Source organism: Diadema antillarum, unplaced genomic scaffold, assembly GCF_040938485.1.
Source record: "Diadema antillarum isolate AM-2024a unplaced genomic scaffold, OU_Dant_1.0 seq00001293_RagTag, whole genome shotgun sequence".
NCBI lineage: Eukaryota > Metazoa > Echinodermata > Echinoidea > Diadematoida > Diadematidae > Diadema > Diadema antillarum.
This window is the reverse complement of record NW_027272072.1, coordinates 690,298-715,912: the sequence shown is the minus strand read 5'-3', so window position 1 is coordinate 715,912 and position 25,615 is coordinate 690,298. Positions and strand designations below refer to the sequence as shown.

Genomic DNA, 25,615 nt, shown 5'->3' with positions numbered 1-25,615 from the left:
TCATTGTAATTTTTGATGACAGCGAGTCTCTTTAGAAATGGGGACACATACACAAATTGGTGTTGCATGCCCCTTTTCAAAATCAACCCTCCCTGTTTTTTCATCTCAGTAGGAAAATCTCTGTAATGTGACAATGAGTATGCAAATTAGAATACAGAGTACCAAATCATGATGTCATAGCAGGTTGTCATAGCCATTCATTGCCATGCAAACTGGTTCTAAACAACGTAACCTGGCCCCAAGTACTAATGCGCCTACCTGGTTCCAACCCAAGCTACAATGTATAACAAAAGACTGTGACACCATCACTTGTATGTATACGTACTCTATTCTCTCTCTCTACAGTGGGACTGTTCTACATATTAGTGGGACTACACTGTATTAAGAGACGGACCTTTAAGCTGCTGCTTTAGCTGGTCCAGCTCGCCCCTGTTTTCATGCGAGTTGTTGAGGGCGCCGTTGAGCTGTGCCCGGAGCTGGTTCTCCCTCTGCTGTACGTTGGAGAGCTCCATCTGAAGGGAGCTGATCTTGGACGTCGCGTTACTCAGCTCTGACGTCATGTGCACCTGGAGGGGTTGTCGGGAGAAGAGGAAAAATTCACTGATTGGGATTCGTCGCAACATTCATGATCGACTGAAAGTATGATTCCACACAAAGTTGAAGTTTGCTTTAATGGGCAGAGTACAAATCAGACGGACAAGATGGTGGAAGTTTCATCAAGTCTGCCCTAAAAAAGAAAGAAAGAAAGAAAGGTTGCTAAAGTTCCTAACCAAACTAAAATGAGTGATAGAAAGTCCAACCTTCTGAAACATTACTTTAAAAAAGGGGGCATTGGAGTTCAGGGCTTGTTGATAGTGTACCAATTCCCCCTTTATTGTACACATACACAAATTAGGGATATCAAACTATGGATTAAAAAAAATCAAGCAACATCAGACAGAAAAGAAATGTACATATACATTGCACGCTGTAGGTCTACAAAAATCATGACAGATTTAAATAGGGGATGATTATGCTTTCAGGAAATGAGTAAACCAGGTATTAATGTTGCTGACTCAAAACACATATTTTGAAGCCTGCTGGGAAATTGACCTGTAAAATTCTTGGGTTTTTGTGACGGAGGGTCTCTTGCACAATGTATCTGTAAGACATTTTATATGGAAATAGAGGTACAAACTTGTTGTCCTACTTGGAAAGCATAAATAGTATAAAGAGATTGCTTGCTACTGTATACAGGACAAGGAGAATGGGGCGTATTAAAGTTTCTTTTACGTGTTACTATGATCAAATAGGGTAAAGGGCCTAAATCACTAGTAAGATGAAGTATTGTTGGAATATCAAAGTCTTTCATTGAATGAGGTCATGGGCTATTGGTCAAAGGCTCCATGCTTGAAGTATGTCCTTATGCATTGTCTGAGTGGAATTGATTATACAATGTACACTACGCAACAGTTTCTTGCACTATGATATTTGGAAGCAGACCATCGCAGGAAACATTCTTCAGTAATTTTACATCTCAAAATGGGGGAGGGGCCATCAATCTACCAATCAAGTTCATCAATCAACTACTGTGGAAGGGGCTTAAAATCTACCAGTCCGCATGTCTTTGTAGGGTCAAGCAGGTCAACTGGGTGTGGTGGAGGAGTGGCTTGGGGCTAACAATCGAATGCGAGAGAGATGGGGAGGGCAGGACGGGGCGGGGCGGGTGATACGGGCCAGAGTGGGGCATTGTCCAGGCAACCGGGCGGGTGGATCATCCAGGCATCGGCAGCATCATCCAAAACCAGCATGACTAAATCAAAATCACGTCAAATTACCAATTCCTGGATGTGTGCTGATTTCTTTACCTTCTCCTGCTCCAACTCGAGAACCCTCTGCTGGGACTGAGTGGCTGTCAGCTTGAAGGAGTCGTTGGTCTTCTCCAATAATGAGTTGCTCTGCTCCACAAATCTAGTGCAGAACCAAACATCGATATCGAAACATCAAAATGAGAAAGAGGAAGCATTTAATTTGAAACTGTAATACTTTAGAAATCAAATATTAATTCAAGTTTCCACTGCACATGCAAGGAAAATCTTAAGGGGGATGGCTAGTAACTGATCAGTGAGAATCAGTGGGAATGCTGGGGAATGATTGTTCCAATCCTTGTGGGATTCATTTAAGAGTACACTGTACATTACATATCTATTGTTGTGTGAAAATTATTTGTTTCAGAATGGTCTCATATTCAACTAATGTGCAGTTTGATATTTCCAGGTTAGCATGCCTGTACAGTGACGGGTGATTAAACTACACATTACTCGAATATGAGACCATTCTGAAGAAAATAATTTTCACACAACAATAGATATATAATGTACTCTTAAATGAATCCCACAAGGATTGGAACAATCATCCCCCAGCATTCCCACTGATTCTCACTGATCAGTTACTAGCCATCCCCTTTAAATCATCTCCTCAAGCATGTTGTCACATTCATGGAAGAAAAAAAAAGAAGTTCAATCAGTATGTTAAATATGTCATGCTTTAAAATCTGGGTTGGATTTGTTAAGCCCCACTGCAAGTAAAATTATAGCTTCACTAGAAACAAAGCTTGTCATTAAATCTACAGAAATCAAAGTGAGACTTTGTCAGGCTATCCATCCTAATGCATGTCACAAGGTTATACATACGGACATATACAGTATGGTCTGGACATTTCAAATGCTAATTATAGAAAATAATCAAATTCAAAATTCCTCTGAGAGCCTTCCTGAATATACATGTATGAGACATCAAAGGAGCATCAATTTAGCTTCAAGACTTTAAAACTTTCTTTGAATAATTCCTACGGAAAGTATATTATTACTGCAATGTCGCTCAAGCTTGATCATCTTTCTGTTTTGATTAAAAATCAGTTAATCTTTGAATCTGAAAGTGCTCCATGGTGGAGAACTATTTTTTTAGTATCTACAGTAACCTTATATAATTAAAGTAGGTCAAATCTTTTTGCTCTTTCTGTATTCTTCAAGTGACACTCCCTATTATGCCATGTTTAGAATTAGTCTCTGGTCATTTTTCTGGAAGAATTTTGGCTCCAACCGCCCACAGCCCCCCTGCAAAAAAAGTAAGTGTTTATAATTCATATCTGCACTTTGTGTAGACTTGCAGACTCCAAGCTGTACCTCCTTTCACTTCAGAGGCGGAAATTCAGAGCAAGAATTGACAGAGGGGCTTCTAAAAATGGTATATGTGGTGAACTGACCCACCCCAGGTCCAGCTGTTGTCTATGTTACCATGTGGTTGAAAAACCCACACGTTGTGGTGAGCCCACATAGCCCTCAAACATGTGCAATGCTCTTGCGCGCTCAAATCTCCCAAGGTCATTCCCAAACCAGTAGATTTGACTGCCACACGCATACGTGTATGATCATTTTGGTCAGCTAAAAACAGAGAGGGGACTTAAGAAGAGAAATCATTCTCACAGAAGAAGTTGTTTCAGAAAATACAAGTTGATATACAATGCACAAGATTTGTGAAAATTTTGAAAAGAATTTTGCCACACGATTACAAAGAAAGGAATTCATGTACGATCGAAGGATAGTAATATCATCTCTTTGTGACTTATTATGGGCACCTTTAAAAACAAAAATGTTTTGACAAGGCTTTTGACGAGGACATCTTTGCATATAATCCCTTGTTCCTCTCGTATACAAGAGATCCGTAATATCTGTTTGTAGTTTGGAAAAAGGAATAAATTTCCATCATTTTGGAGAGTGTCTATGGACTTGAAGACAGTGCTATCTCAAGAACATTACTGTGTAGAAGTGCTCCTTTCAGGAAAGTAATATTAAAGGGATGGTATAGTTTCGGTTGAGATGGGGATTCAGGTTTTAAATTTTTGCAAGATAATTAGAAACCATTTTCAATATATGAAATATTAAAGAGCTTACAATTCTACAGTGTAAGAGGAATTTAAAGTTTATTTGATGAAAATTGGTTTTGAAATGGCTGCGAGATATTAAAATCAAAGTGAAACAAAGTGGTCCAAATAATAGGTGGGTCCCACCTTTGAATAGGACTTCTTTATTGATGAATATCTCAGCTATTTGAAAACCCATTTTCATAAAATAAACTTTGAATTCATAGAATTGTATGCTCTTTAATATTTCATTTTAGTGGTTTCTAGTTATCTCGTAAAAAATCACAATTCAAATCCCCATCTCAATCAAAACTATATCATCCTTTTATCATAAGTGACATTCAATTTGAAATCCCCCATCCAATTAAACCTACTGAAAACATGATGGATTGAGGGTTTCTCTGTAATGCCTATACCACATTACATGTTAGAAGCCTCTCTCTGATATTCAAATGGCTGCACGTCCTTTGATATTTAGGCGATTTCTCTTAATTTCCACAGTTCTGTTGTCTGTTTGGTCCCTTCTTGTGACCCAACATGACCTTTTCTCTTTATGAAAAGTTCTCCCACAATGTTGCACAAAATCTGGGAAATTTATGTTATTTTGCTTTGCGATAAGAAAAAAAAAATCCTGGCATGCTTCCTATCAGACAATTTCATCAAATCAGACTTAACATAAGGAAATCCACATCTTGTAACTTATAAAAAGGAGCAAAGAGATGGAATATATCATATAAATCAGTCTGAAAAGAAAAACAATGATATTTCCTGGGGCAAAAATTGAAGAATAAGAGACCACCTGAAAGTTAAGATTGTTATGAAACTGCAGAACACAAATGTGCATGAGGTTTTCAAAAGAAAGCATGCTGAAAATCATGCATGCAGCACCTTACAAACACAGTGTCATTTTACCAAAGGAAGCAGGCTTTGATTTATATTAGTTCATCTGAAACATTCATGTTACATTGTATACTCAAACAGGCATCAACTCAACTTACATACCCCTAGTCTAAAATTCCCTAGTAAACTTCAACTGATAAACCACATATTGTCCTAACAGGAAGACTTCTCAGCATTAAAAGACAACCGGGATAAACACGGTGTATCAATGTTAATAGCACATGCCTTCTTTCCATTGTTGATCACAATAATGACTGTTTACTGTTTTTATTGACTTTACAAATATATCTAAATACATACTTTTTATAGTTGTTGTTGTTGTTGTTGTTGTTGTTGTTGTTGTTGTTGTTGTTGTTGTTGACGGTCAATACGGTTATTGTCATTTTACATGTAGGAGGAATGTCATTGACAACAACTTGCAAATAAATATACATGTATACAGGTTGTAAAATACTTGAGAGAAATGGAGTTTCAATTCCTCTTCTTGTTGAAGAAATAATGCATATTCCAAGGTTTGAAATATGGCATTTTTATGTATGTTGTACTGCTTGCAAGATTAAAGGCTTCCATTGAATGGTCACAATTTCCACTTTCAAATGAAAACTTATACTGATGTAAAAGTGTCATCATCTATGTGTTTAAGGACAGGCATAAAAAAGGAGTTGCTTTATAAAGGCGGGATTTATCTTCATCCAGACTTCCAAAACATGGCATGCAAACGTGCAAACGAGCTGGCATGAGTGTCTGCCACGATGCTGGGAATGCTACCCACTTTTTAGGTAAGCCATCGTGGTTTACTCCCTTGGAATTATTCCTGCACAGAAGCGAACAACCGAGGTGGTGACATGGGGTTAGACATGCCGTCGAACCGACAATGGGCAATGAAGCACAACACTGGAGTTGAAAAACACATCAAACTTTGTCGCCTCGGAGCAAAAACATGCCCTAAACTTTCCTTGAAGTTAATATTGCTGAAATTGGTTTCCTTCCATTCAATGAAAAAGTGTAAATCCCAAATAAGTCATGCTTACTTGATAAAGAAATAACCAATGCCCCATGTTAAGAAGCCGTCTTCTGGCAAAGACGGAAGTATGTTGCTAAGTGTTGACTTTGTTAAAGAGTAATGACTCAAAGTCACAATGTTAAAGACTCAACAATTTTGGTTTTCTATTTTTGGGCAAGAAAGATACAGGTACGTTTAAATTTGCAATGACTGCTAAATTATTCATATCAAGAGGAATATGATACTGTCCTATGCCAGCAATATCAGTTGACTCACATGTATCTACCTGTAACACAATAAAATTGAAGGACAATTCCATGATGAAATCATATCACACAATACATATGTGATATTTTAGTAGCAGCAATTTCACTTAGCCTGGCTGGCATTCAAACGCACAACCAATTCTATTTGTTCAAAAGTCTAATCTTTTTTAAACATTATTTTTTTTATCTTGTAATGATCTGAGAACAGCACATGTACTTCCCCCAGCTCAGAAATTAGAACAGGACTAGTGGAATGCTATTGAGGATAGAATTGCATGATGACAGATTTATGTCTAAAATGAGTCTTCTGAAAAGGGTACAAGGGAGAAAAAAAGTGTGCCTCCCATCACCACAAGACCCTGATAAAATCACAGACCCTCAGGCAAAGGAAATTGCAAAATGAGGTGGCTTGGAGGATGACAATGAAAAACTGAGATTTCTCATTGACAGAGACTCCAACCCAAAGCACCTTCTGATCTGGAGATTCTCCCGCCTGAAACCCCTAGCAAACGGGAGACTCCAAGTTGATGTGTTCGAAGCGCGAAGTTCCTAGGGTTCTACATGCTCCCTGGTGCTATCTAAGGTTTATTTTTTCAACATACAATAGCAATAAGTAAGAAATCCTTTCCAACGGGAGACACAGAGCCAGGGCGGGAGAAATTGAATCTCAAGCGGGAGAATGGGAGATTTTGCAAAAATGGGTTTTCGGCAGGAGATCTCCCGTCGAAAACGGGAGAGTTGGAGTCTCTGCATTGAGACTTTAAAGTTTGGAATTGTGATATGTATCTACCTTCTGTTCATAAAAACATAATTTATGGTAATATACAGATTTGCTAGTTTTCTGAAGCAAGTTGTTTTAGCATTTGTCAAAAATCTGACCAACTGTCATAAATTATGGAATACCATGAAAAAAAGATAAAGAGAAGAAAATACTGGTGAAAACATTTGCAAATTCATCTGGAACACTTTCTTAAATTTTGTCAAAGATTTATTGGTACAGTGTAAATATAAACAGACAAACATTGATAGTTTTGTGAGTGAAATTGTTTTTATATTTTTTTCTACAAATTTTCTACTTTAAGAGCAAAAAACAAACAAACAAACAAACAAAAGTATTGCATGTGCATAACTCTCTCTCTTCATCTTCACTACATAACAATTTCAATGTCACTGTCTAAAAACATTATTCAACTGGTGACCAACTTCCTTCATGACTGTACAACTGGGCTTTGTAAAAGTTTTTTTCAAAATACCAATATCAGACATTCATTGTCTAGGGATCTATCAGGATTTCTAGATGATGAAACTCACACATGAGACGTGCCCCAATCACTGCAACATGCTATCATCACAGCAGCACATTCAATACATGTGTGCTGGACTAACACTCATTTCACTGGCACTTATATGCAATGTAGAAATCTCAGTCAGCATGATAAAACATGAAATTCTTTACATGCAGTTGAAAAAAAAAAAGCTTAAAGAAACAAGACAGAACATGAACGGTGTAAAATATATTTTCTGGCCAGCATAACACCTCATACTGTACATACACAATATAAGGTCAGTAATATCAGTAATATTGCTGTCAATTGCTTCTATTAGCATCCAAGACTTCCCTCATTACCAAGGTCATCACTTCTAAAGCATTGTAACGCGGAACTGACTCAATCCACAATGAATATTTCTTACAAAATTCTTTTCAAATGAAAAACTCTAGGTATCTGGAGCAGATTTGTGTGCAAGCATTGGGAGATGTACATGTACTTGTATGAGGTGATAAATTTGGCCCCTCATACGATATGCATAGGAGATCTCAGGAAACATCACCATTTTGTGGAAATACTTGAAACTGCCAATTCCATGACTTTTCAAACATCTTCTGTCAGATAAACATGAATACAATATCAAATTTTGACCTTCATATTCTATTTAGATCACACTAAAGATGAAGTAGAATTTCTCTATTATCCTTTCTGTGCCAGGGACTTTGGACAGTGTGTACTATGCTATGGGGCTTTTCTATGTTAAACAGCACTCAAAGCAAATACGGGGTTAAGAAGTCCAGGGATGGAGGGGATACTCACAGCTGGTTCTTCTGCAGGAGCTCCGATATCTTCTCGTTCTGGTTGTCGATGCGCGCGCTCTTCTCGTACACCTCCTTCTTGAGCCGCTCGTTCTCCTGGACGATGCGCTGGATGTTGGACATCAGCACCGTGGCTTCCATCGACGGCGAGTTGGAGGGCAGCTGGGGCTGCGTCGTCGTCGGCGCGCTCGTCTGGATGTGGTCCACCTGTCGACGAATGGCATCGCGGATGAGGTGAAAGCGCTTTCGGCGTGCCGCATCATTACGGATTACAGGATCAATGGGCATTTCCGATTCTATCACCAAATATCACTCTGTGATTGTGACAGATACAATCAACCTCCCAAATTTCCCAAGCAGAGTCACATCTGAGTGCTGTAAACTGTACATGTAATTTGTCAATACTGCACAGCACATCAATCATGAGACCTGCTGTATTATTTGATGGAAGCCAATACTCACACTCAAAGTTCATTGGCTTCTTTTCACAAAGGCAACAATCTTGCCAAATTTTGCAAATCTGCTTCAAACTGACTTCATCATTTTTCACGGTGACTTCCACCTGCATTGTACTTCTAACCCAAAATCATTATCATTGCTGAATTCTTTTCTTCTTCTTTTTTTTTTTTTTTTTTAAGAGAGCAAACCTGTTGTCTGGAGTAACAAGAGGCACCTTTCTGCACAGGTTGCAAAATGCATCCAAATTTCAACAATGGTTCCATAAAGAGCTCCCTCTTTAGGCTTATTTGGAAGAGGGCAAGCATCATGCACAATGCTAGGACACACTATTACCACAAGTGTGCATCTTATGTTCCCTCTGACCCGCAACGCCACACAGCCATGCTCGGCGGTGGATTACTGATTTTATTCAATTTTCTCTCTGTGTATTTTTAGACTGTCGTGGAAAGCATCCAACTATTGTGTTTTTCACACTAAGTCAACTGGGGGGCAAGGATCACAACAATGTTATCTATTAAAGGGTGTGTTCTTTAAAATATCACAGCAACCTTCTACTGGGGCCAAATCTTAATATTTGTTTGATCTAACCATCCGCTGACTTCTACAAATGTGTTATTTTCTAGGGCAGTGACTGAGAACTTTTCAAGCAATTTGAAAATCCATTGTTATATGCCAATTTACATGTTTGGGCTCCCCACAGGGAAATTGAAACGATGACCTCAGCAAATTTTATCAAACTTATATTTAGAATGTGATTTGCATAGCTAATGAAAGAAGAAGGTTATTTCTTACTTTTTTTTGTACAGATTCTATTCTGCATGTCTGTAAATGTTAAGGATACTACATAAAACAACAATGGTAATGATATATGTACATATATTTCTCGTGAAAATAATAACAAATATCATTATGATTATTATCTTTATCAATATGTAATGTGCAGTAGCAGCAGCAGCAGAAGTAGAAGAAGCAGCAGTAGTAGATATAACAATTATGATAACAATCACCATCAGAAAAAAAAAATCATACTCATTTCAATTATGATTACAATAAAGATAATAACCCCCCCACAGTAATATGCATACACGCTTGTAGTACAAAAATTCCATGTACGGTATGTGTAAGACTTGGCATCTCAGATCAAGTGAATAGAAGTGCAGGTGTACAATGTAGGTCTAAGCATTCTATCTCCAGAGTTTTTATTTTCTTCCATGATATGCTTTTACTTTTCCCTCTTAAAAATTTTGCATTGTCTGTTTATTTCACTTCTACAGGACAGAAACACCCAACATGCATTTGTCAACAATGACCGTTGTTTATCTTTATACAGATTTGTCAATTTTCAAGACACAGTTCTTGAACAGTCAATACTGAGTGAATATGCAAATACTGTCAGGTTGATGATGTCATCACCTCAAAACCTGCTAAAAGGTTGTTTAAAAAAAAAATCTTGAAATTGCCTGTTTTTTTTGTGTGTGTTCAAATGCAATCATGCCCCCATCTGAAGTCATAATATACATGTACAGTGTATATGACTGATCATTATTTTTAAGTTATTCTGCCAGGAATACATTATGTTGTACACTTTTATGGCAGAAGAATTGCATTTTGTCATTTTTTTTTGTATATGATCAATGGGAAATTGTGATGTGATAACATTATGAGCTCACTCAATTGGATATCAAATTCATATCAACTGTTCAAGAACTGTTTTGCAAACATTAGCAAATCTCAACACTTTCTTATTTCAATCCAATCTTAATCAAATTTTTGCTGTTGTGCTCATTAAATTTACTCTTTCTTTTCCAATAACTTTTTAAGTGGTTGGGAATTCCACTTTAGATCTTCAAGGTTCGTACCTTTTTACAGAGATCCTCGATGCGATCGGAGACCTTGACGACGGCTGACCTGATGTCCGAGTGGTGCTGCCGGGCCTCGGAGAGGACGATGGGCACCATCTGCATGTCGGCCATCTGCTGCTGAGTGACCAGGGCCTGCTGGGCCGAGGTGGCCGGGTAGACGGCCCCGGGAGGGTGCAGCGCCATCTGGTGCGGCATGGGGTTCTGGCCGGGGGTCTGCGGGGGGATGTGTTGTGGGGGTTGGTAATACGTGTGTTGCTGCTGAGGCTGTTGCTGCGGGGGAGGCACTGGGTAGGTCTACACATTGCAGCCCACGGTAACCAGTGGTGCATCAAAGCAAGGCAAGGGGCATGGGGGTATGGGGAGGAGGGCATGGGGTAGACAGAACAGGGGGGGGGCATTCCACCGGGTTGGTACAAGGTGCAAGAGGGACCGTTCGGTAGCGGGGTGGGGCGGGACGGTGGGAGCAAGCGGATTGACATGCAACCGGTGATCCAAGCCAGATTTCGCCCATGCATGAGACAGAACAGAGAAGTAAGAGCGTTAACACAAGACACAAAATGATCTGTGGCAAACTTGAAAAAAAAAAAAGAACTATCAAACTTAAGGAGGAATAAGCTTGATCTACTGCCACTAAAGATCTTGCTTGTATGTCACCACAGTGCATGGGCTACACCAACTGAAATCAAATGGTGCCAGCATGCACAAACACCAGTGCTCTTCTTCAAGACAAGTGACATCATTGTTGGGGACCAGAACCTTTTTAGTGTCATCCAGCTATCATTGTGAGCTGGTGTCATCCTCACAGATTATAACAATCTGTCAATTCCAGCTAGAATTGGCAATTCCACATAATTGCAGCATTATTACTTATCTACATGTAATGATTTTATAACGTGCCCCTTTTTTCACTGTGATTGTTTGGGAGGTTTGACCTGCAAAATTACCTTTGAATTTGATCAACAGGCATCATTGCGCACAAAATCCATGTTTCCTCATTTGATACAACATGCTATGGATATAGAAATGATATTCAATATACTGAATGCCATATTCCTTTCCATGAAAAATATAAAGAAATACTGTTTTGTCCTTGTGGAGTCAGTAAACAGCTTTCTGGAACCCAACAAACAATTCACTTGTATCGTACACAATATTTTACAAAGAGACAACTTGATTACGGCACGTCATACTCAGTACCATTTCCGACATCTCTCTGTTTGGTTTCATTTGTATAAAGAGGCATATAAGACAGACCACTTCAAAACAAACTTAATGCTTCCATGGAATATTCACACCATTTTCCCCCCATGTTTCATGTCAACTACCCCGAATTTTTAATACTTTCCCATGATTCTCCTACATTTGTAGTTTGAATGAGTCAAGTTTTGTCATATCTATATAAAGAAGTTAGAAATGGACATCACTGAAATCAATGCAGCACACACACCTCGTGAACAACACTGTTTCTACCTCTACCTCTTACAAATATCTCTTCAAATATACCTTTCATTTTTGTTTTCTTTGGTACAACTGTTGGGCGTAGGGAAAATGCTATGTTTTCTGTGAAAGTCTGTGATTAGTTTTGGCAAGAAAGTTGTGTATGGAAGAATTTGAGAGCTGTCAATTATACTGAATAATTGGGCCATTACAAAAAGATTCCAAGCCATAGATGCCTTGTGATTGCTTTAAGTCTTACAAGAATAAAACCAAAAACAAAGAAGTGCTGAAGGCCCTTCATATCAAAGATAACCAACATGAATATGAATACGGCTGTATGTGAGACAATCTGTTTATATGAACATGATTCCCTCTCCCCCCCCCCCCCACAAAAAAAATAAAAACATTCCTTAAACTTTAAATGTTCTAAAGTGATAGCTTTGTGAGGTCCGAAAATTCACAAAGTTTAAAATGTACATGATGCATATACACAAAGTCATGATGACGTTTCCCCCACCGTATTTGCCATGGACTTCGATAAGAAGAGAGATTCCGCATAAAATTTGTCACATGGCTTCCCAAAAAATGCTAAATGCTCGGCATTAGTGTACGCTTGAATGAGGGATCATGAGTCAGACGCAAGAGGTCCCGGGTTGATTAGCTCTCACTAATTAAAAGCCTCACTCATGCTGTGTCACTTGCATCAAGCTTTCACAAGCCCATTCCTACTGCTGAAAGTCAAGGACTGAAATGACTAAAATACATCTTTCTTTCTTTTTTATATTGGCTCTGTATTTGCTTGATTGATATTGCCCAATCCGCATAAATGTTGTACCACATTTGTACATACAAGTTTGTACAGGTTTGTGGAACAAAATAATGGTAGGTGCTTCCAGCTCTAACTGACAAAGTTTCTTGACTTTTCTTCTACTTTGTGGGCAAATATCTCATGAAAATTATCAGGCAGGTTGATTATCACTGAAATATCTATCTTTGAAATTGACATCTGCATATTTGCAAATGTACTAAATCGCGTTTCCATTGAATGGCACAGTTCTGTAACAGTTGAACATAAGTTGCATGCTATCATAAATGAAAATCACTTATTTCCCAATGGTGAATTATTAGTCACATAAATAGTGATTTTTGATCTGTAATCCAAGCTCTATGGGTCTCAAGTGGAACTACAGATATTACTGCTAAGTTTTGGAAAAAAAAATCAAGATTGGAGTAAGAATTAGAATAGACAATGGATATTACACCAAGCCAGTGGCAGTGCCTTAATTAATACTCCCCTACTCCCCTATACCTTTTCCCATCCCCACCCCCCCCTCCTCCCCCCCCCCCCCAAAAAAAAAAAAAGAGAAGAAAATGATACATGAAGAAAGAGGCATAGTAAGCTCTTGACTGGCAGCCAGTCACATGATATTCATTTGATTTTCTTTAGTTGTAATCAAACCGTAATCGGATCATCATCAGGGTTGTTTGTTTTTCTTCTTTTTTTGTCTTGTTTCCTTTTTTCTAGGACAGGGGCCCCGAAAATGATTTTTTTTTTCTGTTTTCGTTTGTTCTCATTGTGCCTCTTAAACAGACCTGACCCATGCTACTGACTCACCCCTAGGGGCTGCTGACCGTGCTGTAGCCCCAACCCGGCTGCCTGGGCCTGGTGGGCCAGGTGGGACTGATTGGGGGCCATCTGTTGGGCCTGGCTGTGGGCTACCTGTGGCTGGTAGATGGCCACCTGTCCGGTGTGTACTATGGATAAAAACAAACAACAGCAACAAAGGGCACAGGTGGAAGAAAAGAAAGTGAGAGAAAAAAATAACAAAAGGTCATTGAGAAAAAATGGATGTGATACACTTATTTCAGGATGGCACATGGAATATCATAAATATTTGGATAAGAATTACAGTAAAACCAGAAATTTCCCCATGCATGAAACTTTTGCAAATTTCACAAGGAGCTATTAAAGATTTGTGAAAGTAAAATGCACTCAAAAGGCTTTATCTACACAGTGCACTAAATGCCTGTGGCAATTTGTGAAAGTTTCATGACGGGGAAAAAGGCCATAAGCTCTAGTTCACAAAAGTTTCATGCTGTCAATGTTTCTTGTTTAGAGTATAACGAGAGGCATGTGTTGTGGTTTGATGGTTGTACACTGTACATTTAGTAAGAGAGTTCAGGGTTCAATTCCTGCCATAATGCTTATTTCCTTGAGGAAAGACACTTTTTGTTTTGCTCAATGCTCCTCTCCCCATCCAGCTGTATGAATGAGTACCAAGTATGAAGCTGAACATTAATAGGGTTGGATTCAGCTAGTGCATGGACTGGAGTAGAAAATCTGGGCCCCGTTTCACCAAAGATGTTAGAATAGCAACTCTCACAAGAATAGCAACTTCCTGTGGCAACAGCCAATCAGGAATGTGGATTCTTGTCGTTGCCACGACCACTGCCTTTCCAGCAATGCCTTTCAAGCAAGAGTTGCTAACATAGCAACTTTTTATGAAATGGGGCCCTGGCTAGAATGGAACCCCCCAGAGTTGAATGGGTGCTCTGTGGGTATGGCTTTGATTCCAGGTTGTACATTGTAGCTGGAGGTAATGAATGATATGTTTTGAAGTGCCTTGAGCATCATGATATGATTTGCTAGGAAATTGTTACCTCACCCTATCCATTGTATGTTTCAGAGTGTTTTCATTTTCTGCAAATTTCTGCAAATTTCTGCAAGTCAATCGAAATCAACAATTCTCGAAATATTGCCTCCTCAAGCTGTTTTATGCACTCTAAAATCATTTCCAAGGTTGGAAATTGCTATCAAACTTTTATCTCGAAAGGTGATGACACTTCTTTCTCATTCTAGCAAAGTGGTTCTCAATCATTAATACAACCACTAATGAAATTGCCTTACAAGTCGGCATTTGCATAATATCATACTGTGATATATGTCATATACAGTATCAAGCACAAGGATCACTAGTAAAATCAACTAGTGATCCTGTCATTATGCAAGCATGAATAGGATCAAAATTGTGTACCATGGTTTATACTTCTTTAAGCATGTGTTTTGTGTGTGTTGGAGACTGACAAAGACTAAAGAGGCAAAACAAAGAGACAGATAGAGAGAGAGAGAGGAGAAGAAAAACAGAGAAAGACATAAGGATAAATCTCAACAGAGTAAGATATAAATAATGTATATGTTGGGTAAGACAAGAACAGACAATTGGTTCTGCCAAAGAAAGGGGCAGGTATGAAACATGACATCACAGGATTAGAAAGTTGATCCTGACTCAACGCATTATGTTCACAACTATGTGAAATATATGTAGCAGAAATATAAAACAGCGATGAGATTGAGAAAAGGCAAAAGGTGCGATTGGCATACATACAAGGTATGATATCCAGAGAGCATAAAACATTAAACAAAGCATTATCTCTAATGTATGAACAAATGCAGAACAGATAAGAAACGCTCATTGCAATTAAGCAACAACAATAACGAAAACAAAAAAGAAGAAAGAAAAGGGGAAAAGAAAACAGAGAGGACACAGGATACATTGATGTAATTAAAAAGGGAGAAAGATATCTGATGACATAGAAAAATGTGTCTCCATAGTGATTAGACAAATTGTCTGTGATGGCTGTAAACTGCAAGTCATGATTGAATATATCTCTGTCACTCCAAAAGAAAAAATGTTTGCAAACAAATGCATGTACATGTACATGGAGAGCATATGACAGAAGATTCAAATGAAGTTGCAAATATATAGCTGAAAGATATGTAGGCCTATACATGACTATAGTTACAAATGTATGATACATATGACAAGTAAAATGCCCTCAGTTGATGACTGTATATCTTCATGAGCATACAGACAAGAGTGATACTATGGCAGTACAGCCATCTCACAAATGTTGCAGTGCAATCTAGTACAGGTAGACAGAACTCTTTGATACATCAACTCTCGATCGTTCATGAATTAGTGACTCTTAATATAACATGTGCACACATGTCTGCTCTTTTGTAAGGACATCAAATAATACATACATTTTGGAGCAGCCATGTCCAAAAACTGGCTAGCTGTAGTTTACGAACGTCCACAGAGCACCCCTTACATGGTTTCAAGTAAGTGGGGCTGAAGAATGGTTACACATACAGTAATACAGATGTGTGAAACACCACCCACATCAGCCAGCCTGCAAAATACTACAATGTACTCTGCAAAGAACTTTGGGACTTTAATGAATGCTGCTTCATCCTAATCACGTGCCTCTTGCATTTAATCTTTGAACATACTTCATGGCACACAAACTATGGACTTTAGTCTGATGACAAATACAATGAAGCCTACCTGACGGAAGGCAGGCAGTCCACATCTACACGTACATGTAGCTGTCATATTTGGGGGGGGGGGGGGGGGGGTGGGGAGGGAGAGGAAAAATGCTGATGGCTACAATAACTCCTTACGACATCCTATTGTTGCCTATTATGATAAAAAGAAATCTAAACACTGTAGTAACAAAGTGCCTGAGATACGGTAATGACTGTTCTGACAAATTTCAGAGTGATAGTTCAGTGTTAGCTAACACCTCTCCCTCTTCCCAATACAAAAACAAAACAAAACAAAAAATCCAAACTTTACTTTAGCAAATGATCAACAAACCTTAGAATTACCAAAGAAACTACAGAAATGTCCAATGCAGGAGCTACAAAATGCTATTTATTCATTGCTTAATTTATATATATATATATAATATATATATATATATATATATATATATATATATATATATATATATATATATATATATATTCATCTATTTATTTATGCAGTTATCTATTTATGTATCTATTTATTAATATATTTATTAATGTATGTATTCATTCATCTATATATATATTCATTTATTTCAATATTCATTAATTCATCAAGTAATTAATCAATTCAATTATTCATTTATTTATTTATATACTTATCCATTTATTAATATGGGGGGGGGAGGGGCTGTGAATCAATGGGGGGTGTCAAAGGTCAATGTACAATCTACCCCCTCCCCTTGCTTTGATAGGAAGAATCTTGGCATGGAACTCTAGAAGAGTCATGGGTTTTGTGAAGTTGTTTTTGTTTTTGTTTTGATTGAAAGAGTAAAAAAAAAAAAGGTGGAGTGGAGGGGAAACCACTGCAGCCCCACAGTTCCAAGGCCCCTGCAATGGTCTGTGGTAGCCTCTGAAGCTCGGAGGGTATATATGCCACAAAACAAGGGATACATTGTACAGTGTATTAAAGTATGGAACATCTCTCAACTCCGGACGCTATGTTTAGGCCATGTACGGCAGCATGTGTGTGCCAAGCTTCCCCCACCTGATGCCAGCGATAGTGGCTACCACGGAAATGAGAGCCACATGTTCATCTGAACACACCACCAGCTCCTTTCTCCCAGGGCCCCCCTCCCAGGGCCCCCCTCTCAGGGCCCCCTCCTATCCCTTCTCCAAGAAAGGAGAAAGCTTTGTAGAGCGAAGGTACAATGGATATCAAATGGGCATTTTGATCTACAATATTTATCTGTGTGTGTGAGAGTCATAAAATTGGCTGCTCTATTGAAATGCCCCTCCATTTAAGATTTGACAGGGTGTTGGCGGATGCAATGCTAGAGATTACTGATAAAATCTCTTTTGGAAAATGGCACCCTGTTCACCTTCATCCATTGCTTTCCATTGAGGCATCATAAAATAAAGATTATACATGCTGGAGTTTCTATTTTACAGGCAGTGATACCACGGCTCTTTCGATTTCTATGAAGTGAAGCAACTTCTGTGGATTAGCCTTCAAAGTAAAAAGTGCAATCTGAAATCATACATATATACACGTATCATATATGTTTTTTATACAGATGTTTAATACTGAGGTAAAACTTTTAAATAAACAATGAAATAGCCTTTAAAATAAGATATAGTTCACTGAGAAAAATGATCTACTGCAATGTATATAACATATATTGCATAAAGATTGCATATAAACATTTTTTTTTTTTTTACATATGTAAAGTGATTTGATATCTTCTTTTGATGAAACTACACAAAACAAGCAGCTCATTATGCATTTTATTCTTATTTTCAGGAATGGTGGAAATATTTCTCCCAGCTGATATTAAGCGGGGGACTTACACACTCTGGGTAAGAAGACTACTGCAGAGATTATCAATGACAGGGTGTCACATTTTGACAATTAAAATGCCTGCTTAGTGTTCAACTTGAGACACTAGAGCAGAAAGCTCCACAGCTCTGTCTGTTGTGACTGACTTCAATTGATAAACAAGTGTACTGTACATGTACATGCATACAATTTATCTTTAAGATAAAAATGTGACTATTTGTATACATGTTTGTTATGAATTACTTAAGATGAAGAAAACAAATTTGTAGGAATTTGAGATGGAAAGGACTGGCCAAAATGTGGTACTCATGGGGATAGGGGGTGGGAAGGGAAACAAAACATATTAGTTCTATTCATGTTGATCACTGAACAAGCCACATGTACTCCTGTAAGTGGTAAGTATGAGTGGGCATAAGGATGACATACTAGCTTCATGTTGAATGGATGAATAGCAACAGAAACTAGAACAAAGCTGCCATATCATGGCAGAGTTTATGATTATTTGAAATGGGTCTAATAATTGGCAGCAGGTCATCTGACCAAAGTTGTGATGTGCCAAAACCATGGCCTAGTTTTTTTTTTTTTGCTGGCCAAAGAAAAATGTGAGGTTCGATCTGGGTTGCAGGTGTACATCACTAAAGGTAGGTTCTCAGGAGGTTTTGCTAAATTTAGACTACCCAAAGGCACAGTCACCCCAGACTGGGCCTGATTACAGAGCCAGGGCACTGCAATTCTCTACACGTCCACAAACATTTCTAAAAAAAATACATAAATACAGTGTAAATAAATAAATGAAAATAACAATAAAAATAAAAAGCCTTTTTACCTTTCCTGCTATGGACACATGAAAAACTACAATTTGGAAAAATCAGTATTTTCCATGAAACCTAGCTATAGTATTTTCATTAAAAGAACTCGGTGCAGAATATTGAAAAAACAAACAGTTGGCATCTCTGTATAAGAAAGGCATTTGAGAAAGAAATAAAAGGATCGAGTGAGTGAGCAGGAGGGTAAAAAGTAAACAGACTTTAACTTTGAAGAGAACTACTGAATGAAGGCAGCATACATGTAAATATGTTGAGCAGACAACAGATACATGTATGTCACATACATGTACACATGTTAATCATCAATTTGTGAAAGAGCATGTATGCATGTAAGATTTGCAATGTCTTTGTGATGAACAGCTTGCTTGAAACTTACACGTGTATGAAGCTGTTTTCAAGCACATCAGTGATAAGTCAAATACGCTATGATTCCACAGAAAATGAGCATGAATCTACTGCATGGTAGTGTTACTGCACATTGATTACACATGAATAAAAGCATAATTCAAATTTCAAACTTCATTTCTTTTAATTTGACTTTGAAAAGGAATTTGAATTTACATTTAGGAGAAGCCCAATAGAAAATGACTTGTTTGGGGGTTTTGTTTTGTATTTGTTGTTGTTTTTTTTTTTGCTTTTCCTTAAAAACATTAATAAGGTAGAATAGGAAAAACACATTTGGTTCAGCTCATTCGATGGAATTGCAGCCAAAGAAAGAAAAGATATTAAACAACCCTACGGGATGGACTCTAGTAAGTCTATCCATTGAAGTCAATATATAATAGTAAATGTATATTAGTAGAGTTGGAGAACATTAGAGATAAAATGTTTGTAATTTACTATTAAGGAGAACATGCTTGTTGCTCCAAGGTCGAACTGCCTAACACTATTTGAATACCATCACAATCTAATCATAACTGTGTGAATGGACTACATGGTAAATGTATGTCTGTTTACAAAGCTGGCATTGAGTCAGAGAAAGGTCTGCCATGGAAATGTAAAAGGTGTATATTCTGGAGGAAAACATTGTGCCACTAATTTTACCTGGTTCCTGGGGTTCTGCCTCTACGTGCGGTACGTCTACACTTGGCATGCTGTCTACAAAAATCATCACATAACATTTTTATGCTCCTTGGTGTTCTACACAACATGTCTGAAGTAATATGCTACAATTTACTTTTGTAAGGTCGTACGATATCAACAAATTTATGGGTGTTTGAAAGTTGCACATATACCACTAGGAAATTCAATGGCAATCTCAGTAGGGTGTCACAGACTTTGATATGGCTGTACTGTTGGTATACATTCATATATGGTAGTTCCTGACTAGCAAGAACATTATGGACCAAGTATCTTGAAGTATTGTGTTTGAGTTTCTTCAGCAAAATAATCCATAAATTTCCATTAAGGGTTTATCATGTTAGTGCTTTGCCTGGAGAAAATGCCAGTTTATAACACTTAAGTAATGTAAACAATCTGTGCTCCTACTAATAAAATAAATGTAGTATTGCTTGATATGGCGTCCTGGGTCCTGGTACATGAATCAATCCAAACACAATATTTGAGTGAGTCTCTGAGGTACATATGTACAGCATATCTTCATACTATGTACATGTATGCTCACTTCTTTTCGTACTCGTCCATTATTTGCCAGTTTTTCCTAACTGCTGCGTGCTATTGCTTCATTATTTTTTATCTGCTGGGCAAAGTTATCACAACCTCCATAAACTGATGGTCTATATAACAACAGAAAGTAAGCTAGGGCAAAATCAAAGCTTGCCCAACATATGACAGAGGTTTACCTGTCCTGGTATGGCTAATACTTGCAGGTACAGGCAGTGCAAAATTGCAAGAGGGATGCAAAATGAGTGGTTGAATATCAGGCATTATGATTGGCCTACTGTAATAGTGGAAATTTTCACACAGTTTGCTCAACATAAAACTGGCACGAAGGTACGATGTTAGAAGACCACAAATTCTTTATTCATTGTTTGTAAAACTATTTTATATTTTGGTTCCATATAATAAAAAAAAAAAAAACATTCAACATTCATGTTACCTCACTGAGCAAAAAAAAAAAAAAAAAATCACTTGTGTAAAAATTTTATTTTTTTATGGTTTACCTTTCTTAACACTTTTAGTGCTATGAGTGCCAATTGACACAGAAAACTCAACAGTGCTTTATACACACTGTCAAAAATATCTGGTACAGAAGCATTAAGGGTGGTCACTGACTATCTCTGAGATATAGAGTAGAAAATGGAGAAAGAAAAGAAGAGAGAAAGGGAGGGAGAGAGGGGATTCACTCAGTGTTTGTATTTGTGTGTGTGTGTGTGTATGAGTAAATGTCTGTGTGTGAGTTAAAGTATTGAGTATTATAGGGTGGGGCTTAATTACCTCCTGGATCCCCCACCCTGGGCAGGGTGTTGGAGTGCATCCCGTGGCCCATGTCCTGGAAGTTGTTGGTGCCGGCGTGGTTGTTCTGCATCTTGCGGGGCACTTTCATGGCCTTCTTGGCAATCATGTTCTGGTGTCCTGGTGGCTGAGATGACGGCGGCAAACCAGTGTCTGAAGAAGCGCTTGCCTCCTGGGGAGAGTAAAAAGAGGGTGAAACAAGTGATTGGATCAATCTTCCATGACTAATTTCACTGTTTAAAAACAAACACCTTTTTATATACGACAAAGTGAAGAAAAATGTGATTTGATTGAACTTTAAGATTATTGAAGTCCTGAAATTCTTCCGGCAATTTGTTTTATTGCAACTAATTAACAAATTGCCCTACATCAATGTAAATATGCAGTGAATTAATCAGTGTTTTATTAGTAGCCATGACAAAAGAATGTATGCCCATGTTTGTTTGTTTGTTTTTTTGTCATACACTAAAAAAAGTTTGGTCACTTCAGTGCTTATTTCGGAGATGCAGGGCAATTTGTTAATCAGTTGTAATCAAAGACTACTTAACTAAATGGCCAAAATCATAATTAACATCTTCTATCAGTAGACAAAAACAAAACAACACAAAAAATTGATATCTCTATTTATATTTTGGATCAAAAATTTGTCTTCCATTGATTGGTTAAAAGAGCTTCACGTGATTATAGGTATTTTGAACTATTTTAGAGTGTTGGTGTGTTTGACACTCCATGAAGTACTATTTGCAAAATGACGTCACTTTTATGACGACATTTGGCAAATAGTATACTATTTGCAAAATGATGTCACAATCACCCTTCTTTACAATCAATTAGTGTACCCGTCCGCGTCCGGTCCCGAATTCTAGTGTTCAGGTTTGCTGCGGCCATACGAGCGCTTGGATACATGCGACGGGCAACTCTGGCGGTGCCACGGCTACTACATTTTTCAATTTCCGATCTCTCGCACTGTTGCGTATTGTAGGCGCTGCGCTGCCGCCGCAGTGCGGCTAAGCCTAGGGCCTATATAAAATGATTTTCACTTTTTATTCAAATTTTTGATCCAAAATATAAAACAAATATACTTCGCCTATTTTCGAGTTTCTTGTTAAAACTATGGGCCTCGGTGACTCCAAACTAGTACTATTCACTTCGGGGCTGCGCCCCTCAGTGAATAGTACTAGTTTGGAGTCACCTCTGCCCATAGTTTTAACAAGAAACTCTCAAGGCCAAGTATATTTGTATACTATAAAGCATTTGTAGGTTACATACAGACTGATGTCTTTCTCAAAAGCCATATTCAATTACAATCAGCATATCTGATTACTATATACTAAAACGGTCATTGTTCCCACAGCACAATGAGAAGTGCTTCATTATATAAACCACACAGTATCATGACAAGACAAACAACATGAAAGGCAATCTGGAAAACGAACATTGTTAGTCAGTGGTATTAAAATAATAATAAAAACAAAATATATGTGTCATTTCACTGAAGTATTATAGCAACATCTTAGTAGCAATAGCACTTTCTATTTCACTCATAATCATATTTGACATCCACCTTGGTTCCAACATGCTTAAGGACAGAATGCAAAATCCATGCTCATTACAATGGCAAGTCTCTTGGACGGCGCCCTCAACTTGGCAATGCGGATAGTGGGATACTTCAGAGTGTTCTCCACGATGAGGTCGCCCATGCTCTTGACCGGCTTGACCGGCCGGTCCATCTTGGCCATGCCCAGGATGCTGTCCATCCGGTCGGCCATTGCCTCCACCTGCTTCACTGTGCTATTGTTCCATCTCCGCGTCATCCCCGTGTGGATGCACGTCTCAGGGCGCGGCTCCGGGCGCACCCACTTCGCCGGCTCCACCTCGACCTCCGGATCCCCCATCAGCTGACTGCGTCGGTTCCCCATGATGATGGGCAGCGCCCTCGTGTGGTGGGGCCTGTATGTGTCTCTGCCCCTCCTGGTAACTCTCGGCACACTGCAATGCATTAGACTTCCATTCTCAACTTCAAAGTCTGTCAGCTTTTTTCTTAATTATGCAATAAATCCAGGTGCAGTAATCAGCTAACGCTTATCTGTAATAGCAAATCTTTTGTTCTACCAAAAATCCTGGCTGACAAGTGATTCCCTTGTTTTGACCATTGATGTCAATTTGTGCATGTATCTGCTCACACCGATGATTCATAACATGATGCCACTGACAGAATGTAATCAAATTTAAAACATTAAATCAAAGCAGCCCATATCGAAAGCAGTGAAAGCAGCTCTGTGTCCACAAACATCTTAGGATGAAGGATGGGGAGGTATGCTTAAAAGATCTCGAAATAAAGAGAGATATGAAAAGCAAAGGCAAATTTTGTCACATGGCAGGTACGCTGTGCTCCAGAGGGATCGATGTTGGCCATTAAATCGTCCGAACATCTATCGTGAAATGCACCATTGCGTCCCTTCCAAAGTTCAGTTGGCCTTATGGATGTCACCAGAGATGTTTCACGTGGCTCGCAGTGTGTGTGTCAGGTGAGCTGCGTGGCATTGCTACGGTAACAACGGTGCAGATCTCATCATCATCATCATCCAAACTAAATCTTTCACGTTTCACTCTTATCCTGTCATCAGGTGACTAGCAGTGCAGCACCCCTTCTCCCCCTCAACACACGTCCCTCCGCCAGGCCAGAGGGGGGACAGCATCAAAACCTGTCCTAGTCCAGCGGAAAAATGAAAATCACATGTCTGATGGCAATCCGTGCAACGATGGGCTCCAGGTAATGGTCATCTGTGTCAAAAAGTACTGACTGCATGCTGCCGGTGGCCACAATTTTGAGTATCCACTATCAAATCATAGGGTGTCCCCTCATTCTGCTTCTGTTCAGACAATCATTTGACAACTTTCCAGCAGAAACAATGAAACTGTGACAGAGCCCAGATCAAAACAGCACTCTGAATCCATTATACCATATTGTTGGCAAATTTTCAGCATGCCTAAAGCTCAATTCACTGCACCCAAATCTCAGGACACACACATAACTAAGAGAAGTTGACTTAAAAAGACAACTCTGCTTCTCGATCGAGAACTAACAAAAAGGAGATAAGCTGCACTAGGCTGACTGAAAACAGAATACACAGAATTGTCAAATTTGACACTGCTGATACGCAGTCAAGCAATTGAAAGCATTTGGGTACTTTAAAGCAATGACGAGGACTGTTATCTTTCATCAAAGCACATGAAATCACTGGATTGAGACAAATATGACTAACACCAGCTTTGAAACAAACAAATAAATGCCAGCTAATTGACTTGTGGTTCATAAGTCAAAGCTGGAAAGTTAATTCGTTTGGATATATCTTTGTAGCTGCCTCTTAACACTGAGGGCACACAAAGTAACAGCTAGGCCTTAAGCCATACTCAGCCTTGTAGAGTCAACTTATCATGTGTCTGCAAAGATTTCTCATCCTTTTTTTTAATGATTCGGGGGGTCTAGTTTAAATATAATCTATTCTCTGGCATCTGCTCTTAGATGATTGGCCGCCTAACTAGTATTTAGGCGATGCCATGCGCTAATCCCCTTGCCATCTGGATTTCTGTGGAATTTAGCCGGAGGCCAAGCAAAGAGCACACTCTTCGCTCGTACTTGTAGCTCCTTTCTAATCACTGATTCAAAAGCAACAATCAGTCTACTGGTCCTATGTGTTCATATTTATGTGAGTCTTTGAAGGATTCTACAACCAACCTACAATGTATATACGTTTTACATGCACACAGACATTTCAGTTCAGTTCAGTTTATTCATCACCATAGCATCAATTTAGGAGTGTACAATAAAAGGACACATATTAAAGATACAAAACTATATACAAAGTAAACAAAATCAAAACAAAAACAATTAAACCTGACGGTGGGAATTACCCCAGGAGAAGCGGTGCTTATACACGTATGTAGATTGGGGCCCCAATAATGCTGAACTATTAATATACACGTAAAACAAACAAACAAAAGAAACAATATACATTTCAAGTTAGTCTGTACATTAAATGGTTTGATTACGCCCGTCCCATTGAACAGAGCACTCATATCATGCATGATGCAGTGATACAACAAATGAAACAAAACTTCCCCTTAAAATAATCTCTGTAGGCAGAATATCCTAAGTTGTTATATTAGACAAACAAATATTTCTCATACACTAATATCATCAAAAGCATATCAGTGAGAAGGTAAATTGAAAATTATCTTCAAGTTGAACTAAGTGACTGTTTATCACATGGGGTCTACAAAAATGTAGTAATTCCCATAAAGTT

General features: G+C 38.5%; 1 protein-coding gene across 1 annotated transcript in view; it reads right to left on the bottom strand.

Moving 5' to 3' along the window:
- LOC139708012 (FK506-binding protein 15-like) overlaps positions 1–25,615 on the bottom strand; it is a 144,650-nt gene that overhangs the window by 27,740 nt on the left and 91,295 nt on the right. Inside the window, exons 13-19 of the mRNA XM_071620003.1 lie at positions 21,291–21,480; positions 17,275–17,293; positions 13,530–13,773; positions 10,475–10,771; positions 8,158–8,363; positions 1,848–1,950; positions 395–566 (exon numbers count right to left, since the gene is read on the bottom strand). Coding sequence (XP_071476104.1) covers positions 395–566; positions 1,848–1,950; positions 8,158–8,363; positions 10,475–10,771; positions 13,530–13,773; positions 17,275–17,293; positions 21,291–21,480 — 1,231 coding nt within the window. The remainder of the gene's footprint in view (positions 1–394; positions 567–1,847; positions 1,951–8,157; positions 8,364–10,474; positions 10,772–13,529; positions 13,774–17,274; positions 17,294–21,290; positions 21,481–25,615) is intronic.